Source organism: Polypterus senegalus, chromosome 18 (genome assembly GCF_016835505.1).
Source record: "Polypterus senegalus isolate Bchr_013 chromosome 18, ASM1683550v1, whole genome shotgun sequence".
NCBI classification, from domain to species: Eukaryota; Metazoa; Chordata; class Cladistia; order Polypteriformes; family Polypteridae; genus Polypterus; species Polypterus senegalus.
Genome location: NC_053171.1, coordinates 47,728,519 through 47,750,414, shown reverse-complemented (window position 1 = coordinate 47,750,414; position 21,896 = coordinate 47,728,519). Strand labels below are relative to the sequence as shown.

General features: G+C 40.0%; 1 protein-coding gene across 1 annotated transcript; it reads left to right on the top strand.

The window, feature by feature from the left end:
- The first annotated feature begins 6,410 nt into the window (after positions 1 to 6,410).
- Positions 6,411 to 20,189, top strand: cgrrf1 (cell growth regulator with ring finger domain 1). The gene is made up of 6 exons (XM_039741507.1): positions 6,411 to 6,541; positions 10,151 to 10,287; positions 14,497 to 14,674; positions 19,138 to 19,285; positions 19,587 to 19,694; positions 19,830 to 20,189. Exons 1-6 carry the CDS (start codon positions 6,438 to 6,440, stop codon positions 20,163 to 20,165), a joined length of 1,011 nt encoding a protein of 336 aa, XP_039597441.1. The 5' UTR covers positions 6,411 to 6,437; the 3' UTR covers positions 20,166 to 20,189.
- Positions 20,190 to 21,896: the final 1,707 nt, after the last annotated feature.

The following is a 21,896-nucleotide window of genomic DNA, read 5'->3' as shown; positions in this document are numbered from 1 at the left end:
TTCCATTATGTGATGCTGATTTGATTGATTTTTCAAAATGGGAAATGCAAAACAAAAAAAAAAAGCTTGCAAATACAGTCCAAATGTAAAAATGTGTATTTTTCTAAGAGAGTCCTGTAGACACATTCAGCAGTGATGAATTCACTTAAAGTGCCTTTGAGCACTTGCCATCGTTAGCTAACCTTTTTGGTTCTCGGATACCCGCAGTATGAAGGGGCACTGAGAACTGTGTTATGCAAAATGTTAACCTTTAAAATGGAAACATTCTCACAATTTTAAAAGGTAATTCATAAATAAGGCACTGGATGTGTATGTAACTTTTCAAGTTACAATTACAATATTTTGTAAAATATAAAAAAAAAAAGTTACATGAAAATGACCAAAGTGCCAAACACCTCTGTGCCTCACCCCACATGCCAACCCTGCATAAATTTACAAAAAAATGAACAGTGAATAAAGCTGTATGTTAGAATACATATTAAAGTAGATAAAATGAATCATACACAATCTGCAAACAAATACCACACTGTTTTGTACTTCTGACAAGCTTCACCCACAATTGCCACTTAAAATGGTGATTTCATCACATGGATGAAGGTTATGTGCCATTAACCAACTTACAATACTGCTTTGGGGCAACACTTCTTCTCTAATTAGCCGAGAGCATAGAGGACAGCGGCACACCATTTTGTGAAGCAAAGCTAAAATAAAATAAAACCGCATCACAATGACCTTTTTCTGAATTCACATTTGAACATTTTGTAGTGAGCACTATATAGTTTAGCCCAGTAATTGGCTTGTTTACATACAAAGCCTAAAAATACGGATTACTTTATTTTCATTTTGTAACAAACCACAAATATGTCTCTAAAATGAAAAATGCAAACTGGGAACAAGAGTTTCTTGCCATTCTTCTCTCAATATCATGGGGTCAGCAGACACCATCACCCTCCCCAGCATCACTGAAACCAAGGAAAGTGCCAGCGCCTGATCGCTAAGCTGGTCAGAGAACTGAGTTATTTCCCTTCTTTGCCAGACAGGCTCCTGCCACTCAAGCACCTAACATAACCAAGCCTGTGAAGGGTTGTTTTGTAGCTACTAAAGGGCTACTCACAAACCCAGTAATGAACACTGAGTGATTAGTTACACCTTAACATTCTTTTTAGAATTATTTTCAGGAAATCCCGAGTAATTTTGATTTTTAAGTTTTCAGGAGGTTACATGGCATTAACGTTGACATCTTTGACACCTTGGCTTTATTCTTTTAGAAGAATGTTTACTGAAGCCATGACTTTAAATATTCATTTTAGTTTATTATTTTAATTCACTTGCCAGGAGGTTGAAGCTCTCGATGGTTTATTAAGTTAAGGATTACAAGAGAGTGCATATAAATTAACTCAGTGTCATTTTCACCTGCTATATATGTTCATCATTGAGCAGAGGCTCTTAAAAAATGCGGAACAACAGAACGAAAAAAGTTGAACGAGTTAGAGGTTCTTATCCTCCCCAGTTCATTTGGCTGATTTTCACAAAAAGTTTAAATATATGCCAGGTGGAATTTCTGACGGGCGGCACGGTGGCGCAGTGGTAGCGCTGCTGCCTCGCAGTTAGGAGACCCGGGTTCGCTTCCTGGGTCCTCCCTGCGTGGAGTTTGCATGTTCTCCCCGTGTCTGCGTGGGTTTCCTCCGGGCGCTCCGGTTTCCTCCCACAATCCAAAGACATGCAGGTTAGGTGGATTGGCGATTCTAAATTGGCCCTAGTGTGTGCTTGGTGTGTGGGTGGGTGTGTTTGTGTGTGTCCTGCGGTGGGTTGGCACCCTGCCCAGGATTGGTTCCTGCCTTGTGCCCTGTGTTGGCTGGGATTGGCTCCAGCAGACCCCCGTGACCCTGTATTCGGTTTCAGCGGGTTAGAAAATGGATGGATGGATGGAATTTCTGACAGAGCAAACAACCATCATTTTACAGAGCACCATGAAGTCACTCCCAAGATGCTTAGCAATTAGGGAGACAAAAGACATTCACTTATATGTAACTTTTACAGGCAGTCTGAGTGACATGCTTGAAGTCACAAAATGACTAGGTGGAACTTGACGTGACAAGTCTGCAGTGCCTTGGAAATTAGACACATCAACAGTGAGGTAACAGGTGCAAGATGTGAAATACCTGGGTAAACTGCATGGCTATCAACCAAAATAAGTAATTTCTAATTAAGAAACTGGTGATAATCACTATACTGAATACAAGATGTAAAGAAACATGTCACATTTCATTTTGAAATAACAGCAGATGATTTGATCAAAAATTTTTCTATATACTCTTAACTTTATATTATATTTTTTATTGGTATCTGTGGTCTGTTCATCTGATAAATTTTACAGCATAAGCCGAAGGTTTTCTATGCAGTAAATCAATAGGACAATCTTAATATTAATGTGCCAGTAAGAGGAGAGCTTTTTGCTTGCTAAAACAGATTAACAAGCAACGAAGGAAATCCACTTAATAAACAAACAAAGTACTGATAATATTAATTGTATTTCTAACTACATTGAGAAACACTCTTCCTCCACAATGAAATTCAACCAGCTTCCCAATTAATTACCAGGTTATGTTTTAGACAACCGCGAATATTTTACAATAAGAGGAAATCTAATTTTCTTAATGAACAACAGCAACAGGAAAAGGAAAACGTTAGGTTATCCATTCACGTTTTCCACTGCAAAAATGTATAGTATTCCATCCAATTGTGAGATATTAATCTGTCCTTTTATTAACATCAGGTTTGTGTATGTTTTAATAATATAAACTGTTATTAACTTTGGCTATTTAAGGGCATAATGGGAACAAAGAAGTCTGTCAAACAGGAGACTGTTCAGTCCGTCAAGCTCACTTGATTATCTAATAGCTATGTTGTCCCCATTTCTCATCCAAATAAATTTTAAAAGGTTGTTAAACTAAAGTACTTTTGGGGTCACCATAGTACACAAACAAGGGCATGAAGAGAAAAACTTCCCCACTGTAATTTAAGGGTTTTTTTGGGATCTGTCAGACATTTGAGCCTTTATTAACAGTGATGGAGGTGCACCATCTGGTGTTTCTCTGCATCTCCAACCAGACTCTCATGCCATCTTCCTGTTTAATGTGTGACAGATAGATAGATAGATAGATAGATAGATAGATAGATAGATAGATAGATAGATAGATAGATAGATAGATAGATAGATAGATAGATAGATAGATAGATAGATAGATAGATAGATAGATAGATAGATAGATAGATAGATAGATAGATAGATAGATAGATAGATAGATAGATAGATAGATACTTTATTAATCCCAAGGGGAAATTCACATAATCCAGCAGCAGTATACTGATACAAAGAAACAATATTAAATGAAATAGTAATAAAAATGAAAAAAATTTAAAAAATTAAAATAAAATTAATGTTAGTATTTACTCCCCAGGGTGGAATTGAAGAGTCGCATAGTGTGGGTGTGGAATGATCTCCTCAGTCTGTCAGTGGAGCAGGACAGTGACAAAAGTCTGTCGCTGAAGCTGCTCCTCTGTCTGGAGATGACACTGTTCAGTGGATGCAGTGGATTATTCATGATTGACAGGAGTTTGCTTAGTGCCCGTCGCTCTGCCACAGATGTTAAACTGTAGGGCTTGCTCACACCCTTGTACCCTCAGAACTCTCGTCAGACACCAGATAAAAAAGTCCAATTATTATTTATTATAATAATAATGTGCACAAAGCACCCTCCTCTCCACAATACTCAAACAAATATACAATAATCAATAAACCAATCCTCCACTCCCAGACGCTTAGCCACCCTGCCTTCCAACTCAACTCGTCTGTCTGGGATTTGCCACAGTCCTTTATACGCCTTGACCCGGATGCGTTTCACCCTCTCTGTCCATGTGACCTGGAACACTTCCGGGTCAGACAAAAATCATTTTTTTCTTCACCCAGGAAGCACATCGTTCCCTTTGTCCACGTGACTATGACGTACTTCCTGGGCACAAGGCAAATAGTCTCTGGGCCTCCCTGCAGTGACTCCTGGCGGCCACCATGGTATCCAGCAGGGCTGTGCATTAAAAGTCCATTGTCCATAATTCTCTGCTGGCATTCGGGGCACCTCTATGCTGCAAGGAGGGCTCCATCTGGTGGCCTGGAGGTATTGAACGGCCGGCCATGTACCACAAATGCTATCTGTTGCTGGTTCATTCAATGCTGAGTTATAAGGAGTTACACTCTATGAATATTACATTCAGACATTTGGCTAATATGGGTAATAACACCCTGAAGATGATCACCAGTCATGGTGTGTCTACTTTGTTTGAGAGTTACCCTCCACACAATAATACATTCTTCTCAATTCTGGTTTTTTTTGTACTATGGTTTTTCTCTTATATTCCAAACATATGTGTCTTTGGTTACATGACACTTCTAAATCAGACAGTAAATGTGCTGTAAAACTCTGGTACTGTAAAGGGTTGGTTTCTCTCCTGGACCCGGCTCTGCCTGTACAAGAGCCACCCTCTGCCACTCTAAATCGGACAAAGTAAATACAGAATATGGTTGGATGGGTGTTATCATTAAAGTAATAACTTCACAGTTGTTTTCATCTGCAAAAAAAATCAGCATAATCAATAACAAATATTCTTAAAAATATATATTAGTGAGTGATAGTATGGTCCAGCAGTTTAAATTGCTGCTCGGGTTAGATTCTTGTCACTGTGTGTGTAGTGTATTTTGCACATTCTCCTATTTTTAATTTAATTTTCTTTGATTATTTCCCCAAATTGTACTTGAAATAACACTTGGCAAAATTGATCAGAAATTGCATATAGTGGCCTTGTGTTTATTGGACTTGTGTTCATCTAAGACTTGGTACCGGTGTCTAACACAACTGGATGAGCCTGCCATTTCTTTCAGGCTTATCAATTGAAAGACTAACGTGTTTTGGTTAGTTTTCGTTTATTTATCTAACAGTCTCTGTCTCCACCTTGTGGCTATTTTGGTCATTACTATGTGCTCCAGTTTGAATGTATGGTGTATGTACAGTATTTCATAGACCCACAATCTGCTTTTTAACTGCTGTCTTCTGAATTTTTGCCAAGTGTCAGAAACCTGAATGTACATTAAACCAGAGGGCTATCTTTACTGAGCCAGAAATCTGTTGCTTTGAATGCAAGAGAAATCGTATAAGGAGAGGGTGAAATGACAGTTAATAAAACCCAGTTAACGCTGAGCTCATTCTTGAGAAATTACTGCAAGTGTCTCAAAATAATTAGATTAAATCTGAAGGGATGAATTAACTCTGCATGTGCTTACTTTGAACAACACTAAATATAAATTACTGTTAGAAATATGGCCACATGCATTTATTAAGGCAGGTGCCTCACATGTATTGGAGCTCTGAGTCTGGGCTGGTCACTGTCTCTCTGTTTTGCTGAGTTATCCTCAAGGTATGCTATTTGCTTCACACACCCCACAAACACAGAGGTAAAGTTAACAAACGTGTATGTGACTGACCACCATATCCTCCAGGGCTGCTTCCTGTCTTATGCCTGATGCTGCCTGGATAGGCTCCTGTACCCACAGCCCTTAATAATCGAGTAAAAAATTGAATGACTACTTTTAACAAGTTATAAGATTTATTATACACACCAGCATTCTTGTAAGAACTGCCTCACAGCTAAGAGGTCCAGGTTTTTGTAACTGCTTTGCTGCCCCTGCCATTGTTTTCTGTAGACTGCAGTAGTTTCTGATGGATCTGCATGTCAGGTTAACTGGTGATTCTGAATCCACCTAAAGTATGGAATAGACATAACAAGATACATTCAAATCTGTAATGTTCAGGATCAAAACACACCTTGTAAATATTTCCTTTAAACGTCATTGTAACCATTGATTCATTTTCATATTTAGAATAAAGGACACAGGCAGCTGGTGCTAATATCCTTGTGGCATTAAACACAAGGGGGGCCAGCTCTGGATGACAACCCAGACTGTGTATTGCATAATATAACAGCATTCTCTTAATACAACACAGGGATGCAAGCGCCGGAGTATTTGAGCATATGGCAGGAAACACTCCTGGACCGAATGCCTTTCCAGTACAATACAACAACTACTATTATATTATACTCCCCGAATGCTAACAATATTACAACTGTACAGTACAATAATGTATTGTTAATTTAAGTAAAACAGCTTAATGCCCTACTTATGTAACTTAAGACTACACGTCCAATCGCACTTGCGTGCCAACTGGAAACGCTACATTTACAAAAGCGGTGCTACCTAAAGCGCTGACTTTACGTCACGTGTATGTCTTCTCGCCCCGCCCAATTATGTCTACGCCCCACCCTCTGGGCTTGGCCCCACTCGGCCACCGTCTCGCTCCGCTGTTGTGGTGGTTGTTCGTCCGGATATGGCTGATGTATTTTTAGTGATGCTGTACGAGAATTCGCCGGGGATTTCGATTCTCGTGGTGTCGCTCTGCTTTGTTATCACTGTCGCCGTGGTGCTCAGCTGGTAATATTTCAATGGTTTTGACGCATATTATTTATGTTTCTTTTTTATGCCGTTTTTGAATGATAAAGGGGAAGTGGGTATAGATGTTGAAAGAGTAACGGATACAAGACGCTGTAGAGTCCAGGGTGACCTCAGAAAAGACCAAATGCATCTCAGGCTAGCTAAACGAAACTGTTCGAAGTTAACCCGTGTAGACCAACATTTCACTTTCGGTAGAGAAATAAGCACCCTTCAGTGTTGGGACTTTTATGTTTATAAGCGAAAACATACTGACGTGAAACATTTGCACCTGTAATTTGAGTCTGAAAGTTTGGCAGTGGCCACTTACTGTTATTTTTATTGTCGAACGCATTTAGTTTTTGTATTGTTTTGACTACTGTGTTGAAGTAGCAGGAAAGATTACATTGGTCCAGTAAAAGCGGCAAAGATCACGTTTTGATTAAGTTTTGTCTTTAATTCCAAACTTTCGGGGCATGTCAGAAAAGTAAAACACAAGCCTTTGTGCAATTCTGTGTCAAACGTGTAAGTGTAAAACTAACGTGCAATTTAAAAAAGTTAGTGGGTCTAAAAAAGGTGATTTGGTTAATCTACCCGCTTGTTTGCGTTTCTCAGAGTGGAAGCAAATTACCTGCATGAACGAATACTCCATCCATAAATGATCATTTTTATTTTGTTATTTACCCTGCGTTGTTTGTAGTAATGACCAAGAAAATCTTTTAGTCTTATTTTATATGGAGATATAAAGGTCTGGACATGATAGGTTTCTATGGGGAGAAACTGAGCAAACATCAAACAATGTTAAAACAGCCATGAAAACAATGTCAGTGTACTCGTGCCACATAATCCTTATGTGTGATATCCAGTCATATGCTCACAGCGTCCCAATCACTTATTTAGCAAAACATTTTGTTAAATAAACCACTTTTGGAAAATTCTCTCATGAATAGATGGGGAATGTAGCAAGCAAGGGCAAGCTTTTCAATTGAAAACATTTAGCTCATATGGTGGACTAATTAATTTAAAAAATGACCCATTTAACTTCCACCTGTTTTTGTCTGTCTATTAGACAACTTTATAAGTTATGCAGCAGTTGTATATATCAGGGAGGCAAGTTATTCATCCAGATATGACTAATGGATCTCCACTGAGATGAACTTTTTCACTCTGCAACATGTCTTGGGGCCCAAATCATTGAGTGGATTGTGAACTATCTTATCGAATCAGTGTGCGCTGCTGACTGATTTGGATTGAGTACAGTAGCTACTTTCACTCTATATGGTATATGGGTGTATTATACTATGTACATGTGAGCAATTATCTTGTAGTTCTTATGACCCAGTTCACTTTTGAAAGGTAGCATATATAAAATAGTTTATTTGCTTCAATGAATGTCCTGGTTCACTGTAGTTGTGTGTTTATGGATATGTGGAGTGTGCCTTGGATAGATTTCATACAAAGGCTTGACATTTATCAGTTTAAAAATGTGCACAAAGTTTTGTAAATCGCATTAATGTGTTTTGCTGTGTAGGAATTCTTTGGCAGAGAACAATTAAAAGTTGAGTCTTTGTAGGATGAATACATTTATGATTCTTTGGTTCAGTGGGTCCACATGAGTTTGGCATACCCTGTGACGTCCTCATCACTGGAGAGTCCTGCAGTATCTTTTGGAGAGAATGAAATAAATATCTGCTCTGTCTAGATTTTATACTTTCCAACCTGCTTAATCTGAATTCATGGTGCTGGATTATAACAAGTAGCAATGGGTGTAATGCAAGAGCAAACTCAAAACTTAATGGATTTTGAGCTGGGTCCTTTTTTTTTTTTTTTAAACCCTCAGATGGAATAAGCGGTTTCAGAAAATTAATGAATGATTGAAAAATGTATTGTATGTTAAAAATATACTGTATATGTGTATATTATATATATTTATTTATATATAAACGTGTACGCGTGGAAGTGAGTGAGTCTGTCTGTCCGGCCCGGCCCAGAAGTGAGAGGTGGAGTCGGGGTAAGGGCTCCACCTCCGAGGGTGCACAAGCAAGACCACCACATGGGCAAAACAAAACCTCCGAGGAAAGAGTCACTCGCTTAGCCGCTAATACAGAAGCGAGGTGAGCACGTCAAGAAAAATGAAACTTCTTAAGAAAGACAAAGTTGATTAGCCGCTAATGCACAAGTGATGCGAGGACGTCTGCCAAATGAATCCTCCTAGGAGAGAGATGCCTAGAGTACAGTAGTTCCTTTCAATTACCTGACAGCTCTGCGTGTCAATTTTTTTTCTGATGATTTCAATAGTTTCTAGGACCCCAGACTTTTTACAGCAGGGGCTTACACAGCTAATAGTATATAATATTTATCTTTCTGGCTCTCCACGTCTCTGGTGTGCTGTGACAAATCTCACTATCGTATCGTGATGAGTTATTCAGTAGGTCAAAATATAAACACTTTGGATTACCTTCTGAAGAAAAGCTGTTTACACAGTAAATCTTCAAACTTCACAATTTGAAAGTGTCCAGTTTGCTTGTTCTTTTACTTTTTAATTATAAAGCGTGACAGCCCATAAAAGCAAATAATTTACGTGAAAGTTAGGTGATGCGTTCTAAGCTACTTGGGATTTTTTTTAGAGATGATCAGATTTTAAGCTACTGAAAATGTTTATCCAAAAATAGAAAAAATTGCACATTTAGCTGTGATTGAAACTTTAAACAGCGTGCCTTGTTCTGTGGAGCATGAGTGATTGATACACAGCACATCACACAGGATTGTTAGGTGTGGATGACACCTTCAGACAAGTTTTCTTTTCAGCTACAATCCACAAAGCAAAAGCAAATGGACAAAAATGGGGGTGACAAACTGAATCAAGGCACAAGGTAATACTGTAGAATTTTGTTTAACTCAAAAGATAATGAGGACCCATAAGACTTTCTAGCTAATGAAGGGACAAAACACAGTGCTCACAGTTTTTTTTTAATGTTTCTATTCATTTAAAAAAAAACTTATCAGCTTTTTATTTGTGATAAACATACTTAAGAATCTCATAAGATATGCTTTCTAAAAAAGGAACTTTTGACACTTCATTGTTGCAAGTGCCCCCCTTGGCAGAAACTGTAAGTCATTTGGGAAAGCTCTTGTATTCAGAAATACCCCCTCGTTTAACAAAGCAAGCCTATAATGCACATGAATGTATTCCACAGTTTTGGAAAAATTGCTTCAACTGCAGAAATGCCATTTTTTTATATCACATGCTTGCATATGGAATTTGTTTGACAAATCAGACCTATGTTTGCACACACTGTACTCATTTCTTTTAAGCAGTAATTTCAGAACAGCTGCACATTTCATGAATAAGGGCTTAGGAAGTTTAAGCTAGCAGTTTTCTTCTATGTCGCAGAGACATGCATGTTAACTTAAATGATGACTAAATTTGGGCTGTCCATTCAGAGTTCAGCTCTGTGCAATCCTTTAATGATACAAAATAGATTCAGGTCACAGCTTGGTTTATGGTGAAGTAAAAACACTTAATTTCTTTTAAATTCTTTTAATTGTGTAATCAGTTTCAGAGTAATTCAAATTGGAGGAGAACCAATCTTGGCACATTACTTTTTGCAGGTTTGGATTTGGAGTTCCGGTTATCTTGCAGAGTTCTGATGATGGAATGTCACACTTGCAAATTCCTGAAAGGAGAATGGTACAAGTGAAAAACCCTTTTGCACTGGAAATAAATAGCGGCGGTTCATCTGTTTCAGGTGAGTGTTCAGCAGGCTGTGTGCTATATCATTTGGTTTTACAAACATGTCTGACATTTTTAAAACCATGAACCAAACTAATTTATATATATTCATTATGTAGATCTTTACAGGGTGATAACTGACTCAGATTTATCCTGTGCAGTTATTGTACACTGCAGCTAAATTATTCCTCTTAGAAATGTATGTGCAATCTAATTATTCAGGTTATTTTACTTATTTTTAATTTTAATGCATGACAGTGTGATAATGCAACATACCAGGTTATTAGACTCGTGCCACACATTGAGGATGTTTAACAACCAAGATGTATTCACTCATTTTAATTCCAATGAATGTACGTTCAGTTTCAAAGATGTTCTTAGTAATTGTTGCTTGTATATGGTTTATTACAATACATCTAATTGAGAGACCTGAAGTATTCTAAAGTAGTGTTATTTTATAATTTGTGTGTATGTAAATTTTTTCCTTGAAAATTTCAACATTTTTGCTTCTTGTTCATTATGGGTTTCCATTTAAAACCTGCATGTCACGAATTTTGAGATTACTGTTCCCCATTTTAAAGAATTTTTTTTTCAGCTACCACTACAACCAACATTGGGTAAGTTAAAAAATATACAAAAATGATCATTTTTGGGTGGAGTATTTCTTTAAGCACTTACCATAATAGTAGAGAGAGTGTTACTGTTGGTTCTTCAAAAAGACCTGTTTTAATTATGTTGCATTACTCACTTTTCCTTTGTAAGAGGATTGTTAATTGTTTCAGTAATTCATAATTATGTTTTATGTTATATTTGTATATGTTTTAGTGAAAATGACTGACCTGCTCAGTTGCACTCTAATTATCCATCCATCCATCCATCCATCCATTCTCTTCCGCTTATCCGAGGTCGGGTCGCGGGGGCAGCAGCTTAAGCAGAGAGGCCCAGACTTCCCTCTCCCCGGCCACTTCTTCCAGCTCTTCCGGGAGAATCCCAAATGCGTTCCCAGGCCAGCCGGAGACATAGTCCCTCCAGCGTGTCCTGGGTCTTCCCCGGGCCTCCTCCCGTTGGACGTGCCCGAACACCTCACCAGGAGGCGCCCAGGAGGCATCCTGATCAGATGCCCGAGCCACCTCATCTGACTCCTCTCGATGCGGAGGAGCAGCGGCTCTACTCTGAGCCCCTCCCGGATGACTGAGCTTCTCACCCTATCTTTAAGGGAAAGCCCAGACACCCTGCGGAGGAAACTCATTTCAGCCGCTTGTATTCGCGATCTCGTTCTTTCGGTCACTACCCATAGCTCATGACCATAGGTGAGGGTAGGAAGGTAGATCGACTGGTAAATTGAGAGCTTTGCCTTACGGCTCAGCTCCTTTTTCACCACGACAGACCGATGCAGAGCCCGCATTACTGCGGATGCCGCACCGATCCGCCTGTCGATCTCACGCTCCATTCTTCCCTCACTCGTGAACAAGACCCCGAGATACTTGAACTCCTCCACTTGGGGCAGGATCTCTTCCCCCAACCCTGAGAGGGCACTCCACCCTTTTCCGGCTGAGGACCATGCTCTCGGATTTGGAGGTGCTGATTCTCATCCCAGCCGCTTCACACTCAGCTGCGAACCGATCCAGAGAGAGCTGAAGATCACGGCCTGATGAAGCAAACAGGACAACATCATCTGCAAAAGCAGTGACCCAATCCTGAGTCCACCAAACCGACCCCTTCAACACCCTGGTTGCGCCTAGAAATTCTGTCCATAAAAGTTATGAACAGAATCGGTGACAAAGGGCAGCCCTGGCGGAGTCCAACTCTCACTGGAAACGGGCTCGACTTACTGCCGCAATGCGGACCAAGCTCTGACACCGTTGTACAGAGACCGAACAGCTCTTATCAGGGGTCCGTACCCCATACTCCCGAGCACCCCCACAGGATTCCCGAGGGACACGGTCGAATGCCTTTCCAAGTCCACAAAACACATGTAGACCGGTCGGGCAAACTCCCATGCACCCTCCAGGACTCTGCTAAGGGTGAAGAGCTGGTCCACTGTTCCACCAGGACTAAAACCACACTGTTCCTCCTGAATCCGAGGTTCACTATCCGACGGACCCTCCTCTCCAGAACCCCGAATAGACTTTTCCAGGGAGGCTGAGGAGTGTGATCCCTCTATAGTTGGAACACACCCTCCGTCCCCTTTTAAAGAGGGGACCACCACCCGGTCTGCCAATCCAGAGGCACTGTCCCGATGTCCATGCGATGTTGCAGAGACGTGTCAACCAAGACAGTCCTACAACATCCAGAGCCTTAAGGAACTCCGGCGATCTCATCCACCCCGGGCCCTGCCACCAAGGAGTTTTTGACCACCTCGGTGACTTCAGTCCCAGAGATGGGAGAGCCCACCTCAGAGTCCCCAGGCTCTGCTTCCTCATTGGAAGGCATGTTAGTGGGATTGAGGAGGTCTTCAAGTACTCCTCCCACCGACCCTAACGCCCGAAGTCGAGGTCAGCAGCGCACCATCCCCACCATATACGGTGTTGACACTGCACTGCTTCCCTCCTGAGACGCCGGACGGTGGACCAGAATCTCCTCGAAGCCGTCCAAAGTCGCTCTCCATGGCTCTCCAAACTCCTCCCATGCCCGAAGTTTTGCCTCAGCAACAACCGCAGCGCTCGCTTGGCCTGCCGGTACCTATCAGCTGCCTCCAGAGACCCACAGGACAAAAAGTCCTATAGGACTCCTTCTTCAGCTTGACGGCATCCCTCACCGCCGTGTCCACCAACGGGTTCGGGATTGCCGCCACGACAGGCACCACCACCTTGCGGCCACAGCTCCGTCAGCCGCCTCAACAATAGAGGCACGGAACATGGCCCATTCGACTCAATGTCCCCACCTCCCTCGGGACGGGTTGAAGTTCTGCCGGAGGTGGGAGTTGAAGCTACTTCTGACAGGGGACTCTGCCAGCCGCTCCCAGCAGACCCTCACAACACGCTTGGGCCTACCAGGTCTGACCGCATCTTCCCCACCATCGGCCAACTCACCACCAGGTGGTGATCAGTTGACAGCTCCGCCCCTCTCTTCACCCGAAAGTGTCCAAGACATATGGCCGCAAGTCCACGACCACCACAAAGTCGATCATCGACCTGAGGCCTAGGGTGTCCTGGTGCCAAGTGCACATATGAACACCCTTATGCTTGAACATGGTGTTCGTTATGGACAATCCGTGACGAGCACAGAAGTCCAATAACAAAACACCGCTCGGGTTCAGATCGGGGCCATTCCTCCCAATCACGCCCTTCCAGGTCTCACTGTCATTGCCCACGTGAGCATTGAAGTCTCCCAGCAAAACGAGGGAATCCCCAGAAGGTATGCCCTCTAGCAACCCCTCCAGAGACTCCAAAAGGGTGGATACTCCAAACTGCTGTTCGGGCGATACGCACAAACAACAGTCAGGACCCTTCCCCACCCGGCGGAGGGAGGCCACCCTCTCGCCCACCGGGTAAACCCCAATGCACAGGCTCCAGTGGGGGCAATAAGTATGCCCACACCTGCTCGGCGCCTCTCACCGGGGGCAACTCCAGAGTGGTAGAGAGTCCAGCCCCTCTCAAGGAGATTGGTTCCAGAGTCCAAGCTGTGCGTCGAGGTGAGTCCGACTATATCTAGCCGAACCTCTCACCTCGCAAGCACTAGCTCAGGCTCCTTCCCTTCAGAGAGGTGACATTCCACGTCCCAAGAGCCAGTTTCTGTAGCCGAGGATCAGACCGCCAAGGTCCCCGCCTTCGGCCACCACCCAACTCACATTGCACCCAACCTCCATGGCCCCTCCCATAGGTGGTGAGCCCATGGGGAGGAGGACCTAATTATGTGCATTATATTTGTTGTCATGAAGAACACTAATAAAATGCTCTGCTTTATCCGACCTTCTGTCATTATGGTTTAAAAAAAAAAACACATAAAATGGACTAGGACTGCTGGTAAACTGTAATGCCAACACTAAATATGCTCTAAGAATAAAGAGATTTAAAAAAAAAAAAATAATAATTACCCTAAAATTAAACATTTTTTGAAGTGAAAATGATTAAAAGTCCAGCCTATAAAAAATTATTTGGGATATAGTGTCACAAGGCCTAGTAAGTATTATAATCTTCCTAAACTTCCTCTTTAAGTTAATAGCAAAAAATCTCTGTGGCGTTGGACATTGTTGCCTATTTTGTAATTTTATTTTATCATTTAGGAGGCGTCAGGCTTAATCCCAACTGTCTGGAGAACTGCCTTTTGTCTTGCTACTGGGGCTGCACAGTTCAAGGTTTCCAGAAGGCACTTTCCGATCATGAGCAAAAGTTCCGGATTAGTACACCTCAGCAGTTCGAAGAGGCTGTACTTTCAGACTTCCAGCACAGTACCACTTTTTTGTATCCTCTATGTTATCTGGTATTGGATTACTTCAGGTTGATTGACAAAGTGCACTATCTATAATTGATTATTTAGTTGATCAAGAACTCTTATGCTATAATCTATACAGCATAGATTTGTTTTTCAGCAACTGTGGCATGTTTTAAAATATTTAATCATGAATTCCTAGTTTTAATATAAGTAGTACTTTAATAACATGACTTAAGGACACAGTTTCACTCAGCGCTGCTATGATATACACAGAATAGGGAGAGAGGGAAAAACAGGACACACAAATAACCTTTATTTCAGAGAGAACCTTCCCTAAGGCGTCTTGCAAGTTCAAAGTTACATTATAATTATTTACATATTGTCTGTGACAGTAAATAATTGGATCCAGAAGCAGTTGTCCGGTACACATGAAATCAAGCATGGCCAGGTATGGAAATCATTAGGTTTGTATGTTTATGTTCACAACCAACACGCAAGGGACACTCATCTGGCTTGTCATAAAGAAGCCTTAACTGTAGAGTACTGCATCATTATTAGCGCATGATACTTATACTGTTGCTACAGCTTACTGAGAGTGCCTCAACAGTATGTTTATCAGTTATGTAAATAATTGAGTACGTTGAGTGTAAGTTAAAGACCAAGGGCTTCATGTATACCGCAGTGCGTAGAATTCACACTAAAATATGTCGTACAAACAAAAGTAGGAATGTATGTATGCACAAAAAAATCCAGATGCATAAATCTGTATGTATGGCAAGTTCCACGCTCTTTCTCTTTACAAATACCAATGAACATGAAATTTAATGCACATGCACCCACCTACAGTCCCACCCCAACTCCTACCAGAATTTTGCTTTTTTTAATATGCAAATCAATATAAATATCCCCTTCTCTTCAGTGTTTGGTTAAAACACAATGGAAAAAGCACATGAAAAAAGAAGAATTTCAGCCAATGTGAAGTGGAGACAAGGAAAAAAGTACTATTTGTTGGCTTACGCAGTGGTATAAGCAACAAAAGCGTGGCAGAGATACTCAAACGTTCAAGTTCAGAAAGTTGCACAGTGCTCAAAAGAAAAAAAGAAGTAGTCAGATATCACAGTTGATGTGAAAAGGTGATTAGCAGCCCACCATCTGTTTATTCTGTTTCAGACAATATTACAAAAGCTGACCCCCATGCGATGCATAGGCGGTGATGGTGCTGCTGTGTCAAGAACATCTTTAGATGCTGGCTGCACACACACCTCTGCCTTGGAAACCCCCGGGAGGCCATCTGGCTGTGCACTGACGGACAATGTTCAGGAGTCACAAAATGCAATGGTGGATGCTATAAGAGATGTGGCCAATGAACTAAGGAATAAAAGGGCTGTACAAGGTGATATTGACCACAAATTAAATGAGTTGGTTAAAAATAAATGCTGCATCTGATTACCTATTTTTACATTCTGCTAATTACTTTCAAACAAAGTTGTAACACTGGCTGATCATTTGGTGGCTTAGTGTCTTGTTCATCATAGCACATCTGTTCAGGAACATGCTTAGACACTGCAACAGACTTTCTGTGCACTATAAAGCAGCACATTAATAGAGTGGAAATGCTTTATATTTACATAAGCAAATTCATTCTCTGAAGGTGCTTTTATAGGGTAGGAACGGCACCCATTATCACAATGGACCATTTCTCTGCTCTTTATTTTGGGGTGACTCGCTATCCTTAAAAGAACTGCTTGCCTTTTGAGGCACTAGTTGGAAAAAACACTTGCGATTGCAGATTTGCCATTTTTATAGGTGCTTCAGCTATATATGATGTAATGCCAGCTCATTCTTTCAGTGACTCATCCCTGGCTGATGTAACTTGTCCAGTGCTGTTGCAATAGCATGTACATGCAGTGGACCACTCCGATTGGAAAACCGGATGTTGCTGCAAATTGCACTTTTATGTTTTCCAGTTCAACCACAGTGGAAGGTAAATCTTATCCATCTCAATGATAAGTGATAATACCATCCTATACAGCTGGCATGTGCGACCCAGTGAAACACCCAATCGTCATCAAGTTCCCGTTGAAAACCTTCAGTGACTTAAAACCTGAGAGTGGACAGAACTTGCAAAGGGACAGATAGAGCTGCCAGTTTGCAAAACTGCCAGATCTAAACACTAGTGTGGCGAATTGCTTGCATACTAAAATGACTTTAGCTGCAGGTGGAAGTCACATTTTACTTATGGTGCTAAGCAGAGTTGTGTTGTGGTGCAGCAGTCTATTAGCTAGCAAAAGCGCTATGAAGAAGCTGTCTGTTTTGGTTCTGCCTTTGTCCAGTCTGATAGCGGTCACGGGACATTGTATCTTTGATTGCCGGTACAACAAATAGTTCTGAGCAGGCATCATTCACAGTACCAACTGTGGTCATCGATGCTCTTGTAAAAAGAATGGAGATAAAGGGCATCAACTCAGAGAGGGAGAAGCAAGTTTGTTGTACCACGTGAACATCACTGAGAGAATAAAACTGAACAATTTAAAAAAAGCAATAACTTTTACAAGTAGCCAAAATTTGCAGTGGGTGTTACAGATTCAAATCAAATGTGTGTTTTTATTATATCATAGCAATAATAATAATAATTATAATAGCAGCTCACTACTCAAAACACAGGGCACCGGGATTCGAACCTGCAACCTTTCGGTTATAAGGCAGCAGCTCATACATCTGTACCATCCAGGAATAAGTGTGAGCTTTCTGTCGATTGACATTTGAGCTTGGGTTTGTAACTCATTGACAGAAACATGTAAATCAAATGTTTTGTTTTTTTTACTTTGGTTATATTTTTGAATAAAAGCACACGTTTATTTAATATTTGGACTAAAGTCTTCACACATTATACACTTCATGTCATTATTAGTATAACATGGAAAAAGTTTCTGCTTTAGGTATGTGTTCAGCATTTCTTGCCTCACATTTCTTTCCTTTCATCCTACACTTACCCAGATCTTTCTAGACACGTAACTCACATGAAATGCATGTATTCCAAATAACGATATACTGTATTATTCACCCTGTACAACTCCAGGCAGCTCACATGCAGATAAGGAGCCTTGGCTTGAGCTGGGAAAACTTTTTGCCCAAGTTGAGCCCCGATAAGGGGGGTGGGGGATCAGATAGCAGCCTATTTCTTAGAAGTATAATTTATCATCAGAGCTTCAGATCTGCTCTCCATCATGGTTTAAAGAAGCCATTAATTTTACTTTGAGAGTATTGCAGAGATTTAACTATCCATTGGGGTACTTCAACAAAAATGTAACATTTAAGAAATTTAAACACAACTAAACAATAGGACATCAATTGTCCACCAATATGTATGATTACATTCTGTTATTTTTTTCTATACGACTTACAAAAATATTAAATAAACAAAAATATATTAACTGACTCTTTGTTGAAATAACTAAAAGAAATTAAAATGCTCTTAGTTTCAAATTAGTTTAAGTCCACAAATGCTCCCAAATATTACGCCCCACATACATTTCTGACTTATTGCATTAGGCAAATGTGCAATACTGAAGTGAATTAGGCCTGTTCAGCAATGGATTAATGACCTTTGGGAATGACATTTTTTGCTTGATAGCTCTTCCAATTAATAAATGTGCACTTCAATTGGACCTCACGTCAAACTTAAACAACTAACAACACTTTGTTAACAATATATAGTCAAATGTAACAAGGGTGTTTCCTGCCTTGGGCATGATGCTGCTGGGATTGGAGTGAGCTGGTTCATTAAAGGAAAGATAGGTGAGTTCAGTTTGAGAAACTATAATTAGTCATGAGCAGAAAGATTGAATGATTGGTGCTAATGTCTCATTGTTCCAGCATCCTGAATACAAATCCTGCACCTTCCTTGTCTGAATGGAGTTTGTATGTTCTCCCTGTATCTGTATGGATTTTTCTCTAGGTACTCCATTTTTTCCTTTCTTATCTGAAAAACATGCTGGTAGGGATAATAACTCTAAACTGGGCCTTTAGGTGTTCATGAGTGTGTCTGGGGGTTGTTCCTGCTGACTGATACCAGCATAGTGTCTGGCCTTTATGAACCTGATGTGGACTATGTTGTTTTAAGGTTTTAATGTTCGTATTCATTTATGACATTGTTTTAGGTATATAGGAATTGGCCTGGTTCACAGCATGACCATTATAACATGGGGAATGTGTGAAAAAAATGTTATTACTCTTATAAATTCCTTTTTAAACTGGAGAGTGTCTGTATGCTTGAATATTTCTAAAATGTCCAATGTACTTTTATGCATTACATATATATAATTAGTTGTGTTTCAAAGAGTATGCATAATCTTACGCATGATTTGAGAGAAATTCCCCTAGTATATCACAAAAATTGAAAGTCTGGGTAGATCAGGTACCCAATGTGATTAATATGAACTTACCTTCGGTCTAAATGATTGAATGTTCTACACCTTAATTAAATTATTAGTATTGAAAAGGGAAACATTACAGAAATTGTATGCAAGCTGCCTGAAGGTTCCAGTATCAAAGACTTTGGGACTCTTCCACGAGCACGATATCCACTTGTGGCCCTACTGAGTCTGGCAGAGCCTGAAGACAGAGAAATTTATAGCATTGTAAGTATTTGTAATTTTTTAAACACAAGTTTTATTATGCTTGGCTCTATCAAGAGGTTTTTCCCATCTTTCAGTTTCTGATATTAGAAGTGATGACATAAAACCTGCCTTACCCAAGAAATGGCAGATAAATGTGAATAGCATGCCATTTATCAAAACTGTTTTGCTTGACTTTTGGTAAACACTGAACTGCAATCCTAAAACTTTCTGTTTGTTATCAGTAGGTCATTTTAGCCAGCTGATGTAGGTGTGTTAATTCAGTCATTGTTCTTGTTTTTATAACAGGTTTTTCTTCTTGTAGGTTGCCAGTGTTTCTGTAATCCATGCGTCTGATGAAAAGTACAAGATGACATCTAGGATATTATACCAGTATTTGCTAACAGCCCAAGGCAATGTCTTTGACCTTAAGGTATCATTGTATTTATTTTTTAAGCCATTTAACACATAGCAATATTTAGATTTATCTTTTGCTTCATAAATTTGCACAGACTTTTCAATACGCCTGTATGTTCTGACTCGAGATTTATATTTTTTTTTCATACAGCAACTCTTCATGTCTGCAGACAACCCAATCAGTGCATTAAACTCAGAGTTGGTCTCTCAAGATGATGAAGAGAAAAAGCAGGAGGAGAATGAAGCAGAGATGGCGGTAATTGCAACAATAGAGGAAGAAAGCCATGGGACAGCCAGACGAGATTGTATAGTTTGTCAGAATGCTTCCATAAATCGAGTTTTGCTGCCATGTCGACACACTTGCCTATGTGACAACTGTGCAGAAAGATTTTACCAGTGTCCCATGTGCCGCGCACATGTCTGGGAGTCCTTTGCCCTCTCTCAAAATGAAAGGCAATATCGTGACATGAGTCTGGATGACAGCTGAAGAAAAACTCCCCAATACAGAAAGAAGGAAAATATGTTATTACTATTGTAAAAAAGAAATGGCAGGACCCATTTTCTGTATTTATTGTGAACAGCATTTAACTAATGAAGGAGATGGTTTAAGTGAAGAAGAATATTAAATAATGTTTCTTAAAATGAGCTTTTAATTTACAAATAAGAAATACTGTATTTCAATAAGTATACAACGTTCTTTATAGAATATTAAAATTGTGACAGTTTGTTTACTAGATTTTTAACAATACATATTGCATATTGAGGCAAACTGCCTTACAATTTAGATAAAATACATTCAGTTCTTTTATTTAGATATAACCCACTTCATCTGGATAAATAAAGCAATTGTGTATTGTGGCAGTTAGCTTTTCCTTGAGGGTAAGGTGGCAGTGCAGCTCTAACCTAACAATTCTTGCCTCTACATTATACTTCACCTGAATAGGCCAAGACACATGATCTTTGAATGTGCAAGAACCCTCTTTGTGTCCACCTTTTATCTCTGGTAATTGGCCCAAAAAAAAAAAGTCTTAAAAGGTACAAATGCTGAATTTTTTTGTTCAGTGGGTAGTTTGCGTGGAATGTGCAGTTACGGTAGTCACTTTTATAATTTGTGTAAAGGTATAAAGTAGTGGTTCTCAGCCCTATCCCCTAGGAGTACAGGTTTTCATTCCAACTAGTTTCTTAGCCCGAGTCTGATTCCTCTTTGCTTTTATACTCTCACCCAGACCTCACGTGTTCCATTTTCAAACACCCTGGGAACTTAACTATGCATCCAGTAATCAATTTTCTAAACCTGTTTAATTTACATTTATGGCCACAAGAAATGCCAGAACCTATATGGGCAGCATTACCTGCAAAACTGGAACCACCCCTGGGTAGATTGCCAGTTTATCTTAAGCTACTCTTACCCACACATTGAGTCATAGAGTCAGTTGAGAGCTGCTGATTAAATTGTCACATATTTCTTTATTCTTTAAAAAAACATTAAACAACTTTATGTATATGCTGTCTTCAGAATACTCTTATATCTTTAATTTTAATAATTTTAAATCCTTTTTCATAGAAAACAGTCAATGCTGCCTGATAGTTGCTATGTTTCTGGGGTTACAGAAACCATTGAGGAAAATTTTTTGGAATCGGGGTGAGAACAGCTTTTATTACTCTGTATTTTTAAAACAGTTTATATTTTTATGGATAACATGCAGTACGTCTGCATTGATAATCATATTGGTATACAACATAGTGTAGACCTATGCGCTTGTGTATTGATACACACCAGTCTTATAAACTGGATGAAGAGGTATCGTTGCATAATCTTTTATTTTGATAGACACACTTGAAAGGAGGAAGTTATCTTTTCTGACAGCCCATGCTTTCCTGCAGTGTTTTGGGAGATCAGTTCCCTTGTATTTTGACACGTATACTGACCAGTTCACAATACCCCCACCTCCCCTCACCCACCTCTTTTTCTTTGATTTTTTTGGTATCACAATACATTCCTTGTTCTGTGTGTCTGATTGGATTTTTCTGTAACTTTTATTTTGACACATTCATGTTGAGAAACAGTAGTTCTGCAGCTTATTTATAGCTTCCAGCTTCATTCAGCCCTTCACTTTGCACTTCCTTCTTTTGAAATTAGTTGCCTTGTTTGTTCTAGGCTTGTTTTCTTTAATTGGATTGGAGTTTCTGGTCAAACCAGTCAATACCATTTGCTTTA

Excerpts from the sequence above, each read along its gene's own strand:
- cgrrf1 (XM_039741507.1), top strand. The coding sequence starts at position 6,438 with ATGGCTGATGTATTTTTAGTGATGCTGTACGAGAATTCGCCGGGGATT. Across the intron at positions 10,288-14,496 it reads CGGCGGTTCATCTGTTTCAG|GAGGCGTCAGGCTTAATCCC; the intron begins GTGAGTGTTCAG and ends TTTATCATTTAG. Across the intron at positions 19,286-19,586 it reads ACAGAGAAATTTATAGCATT|GTTGCCAGTGTTTCTGTAAT; the intron begins GTAAGTATTTGT and ends TTCTTCTTGTAG.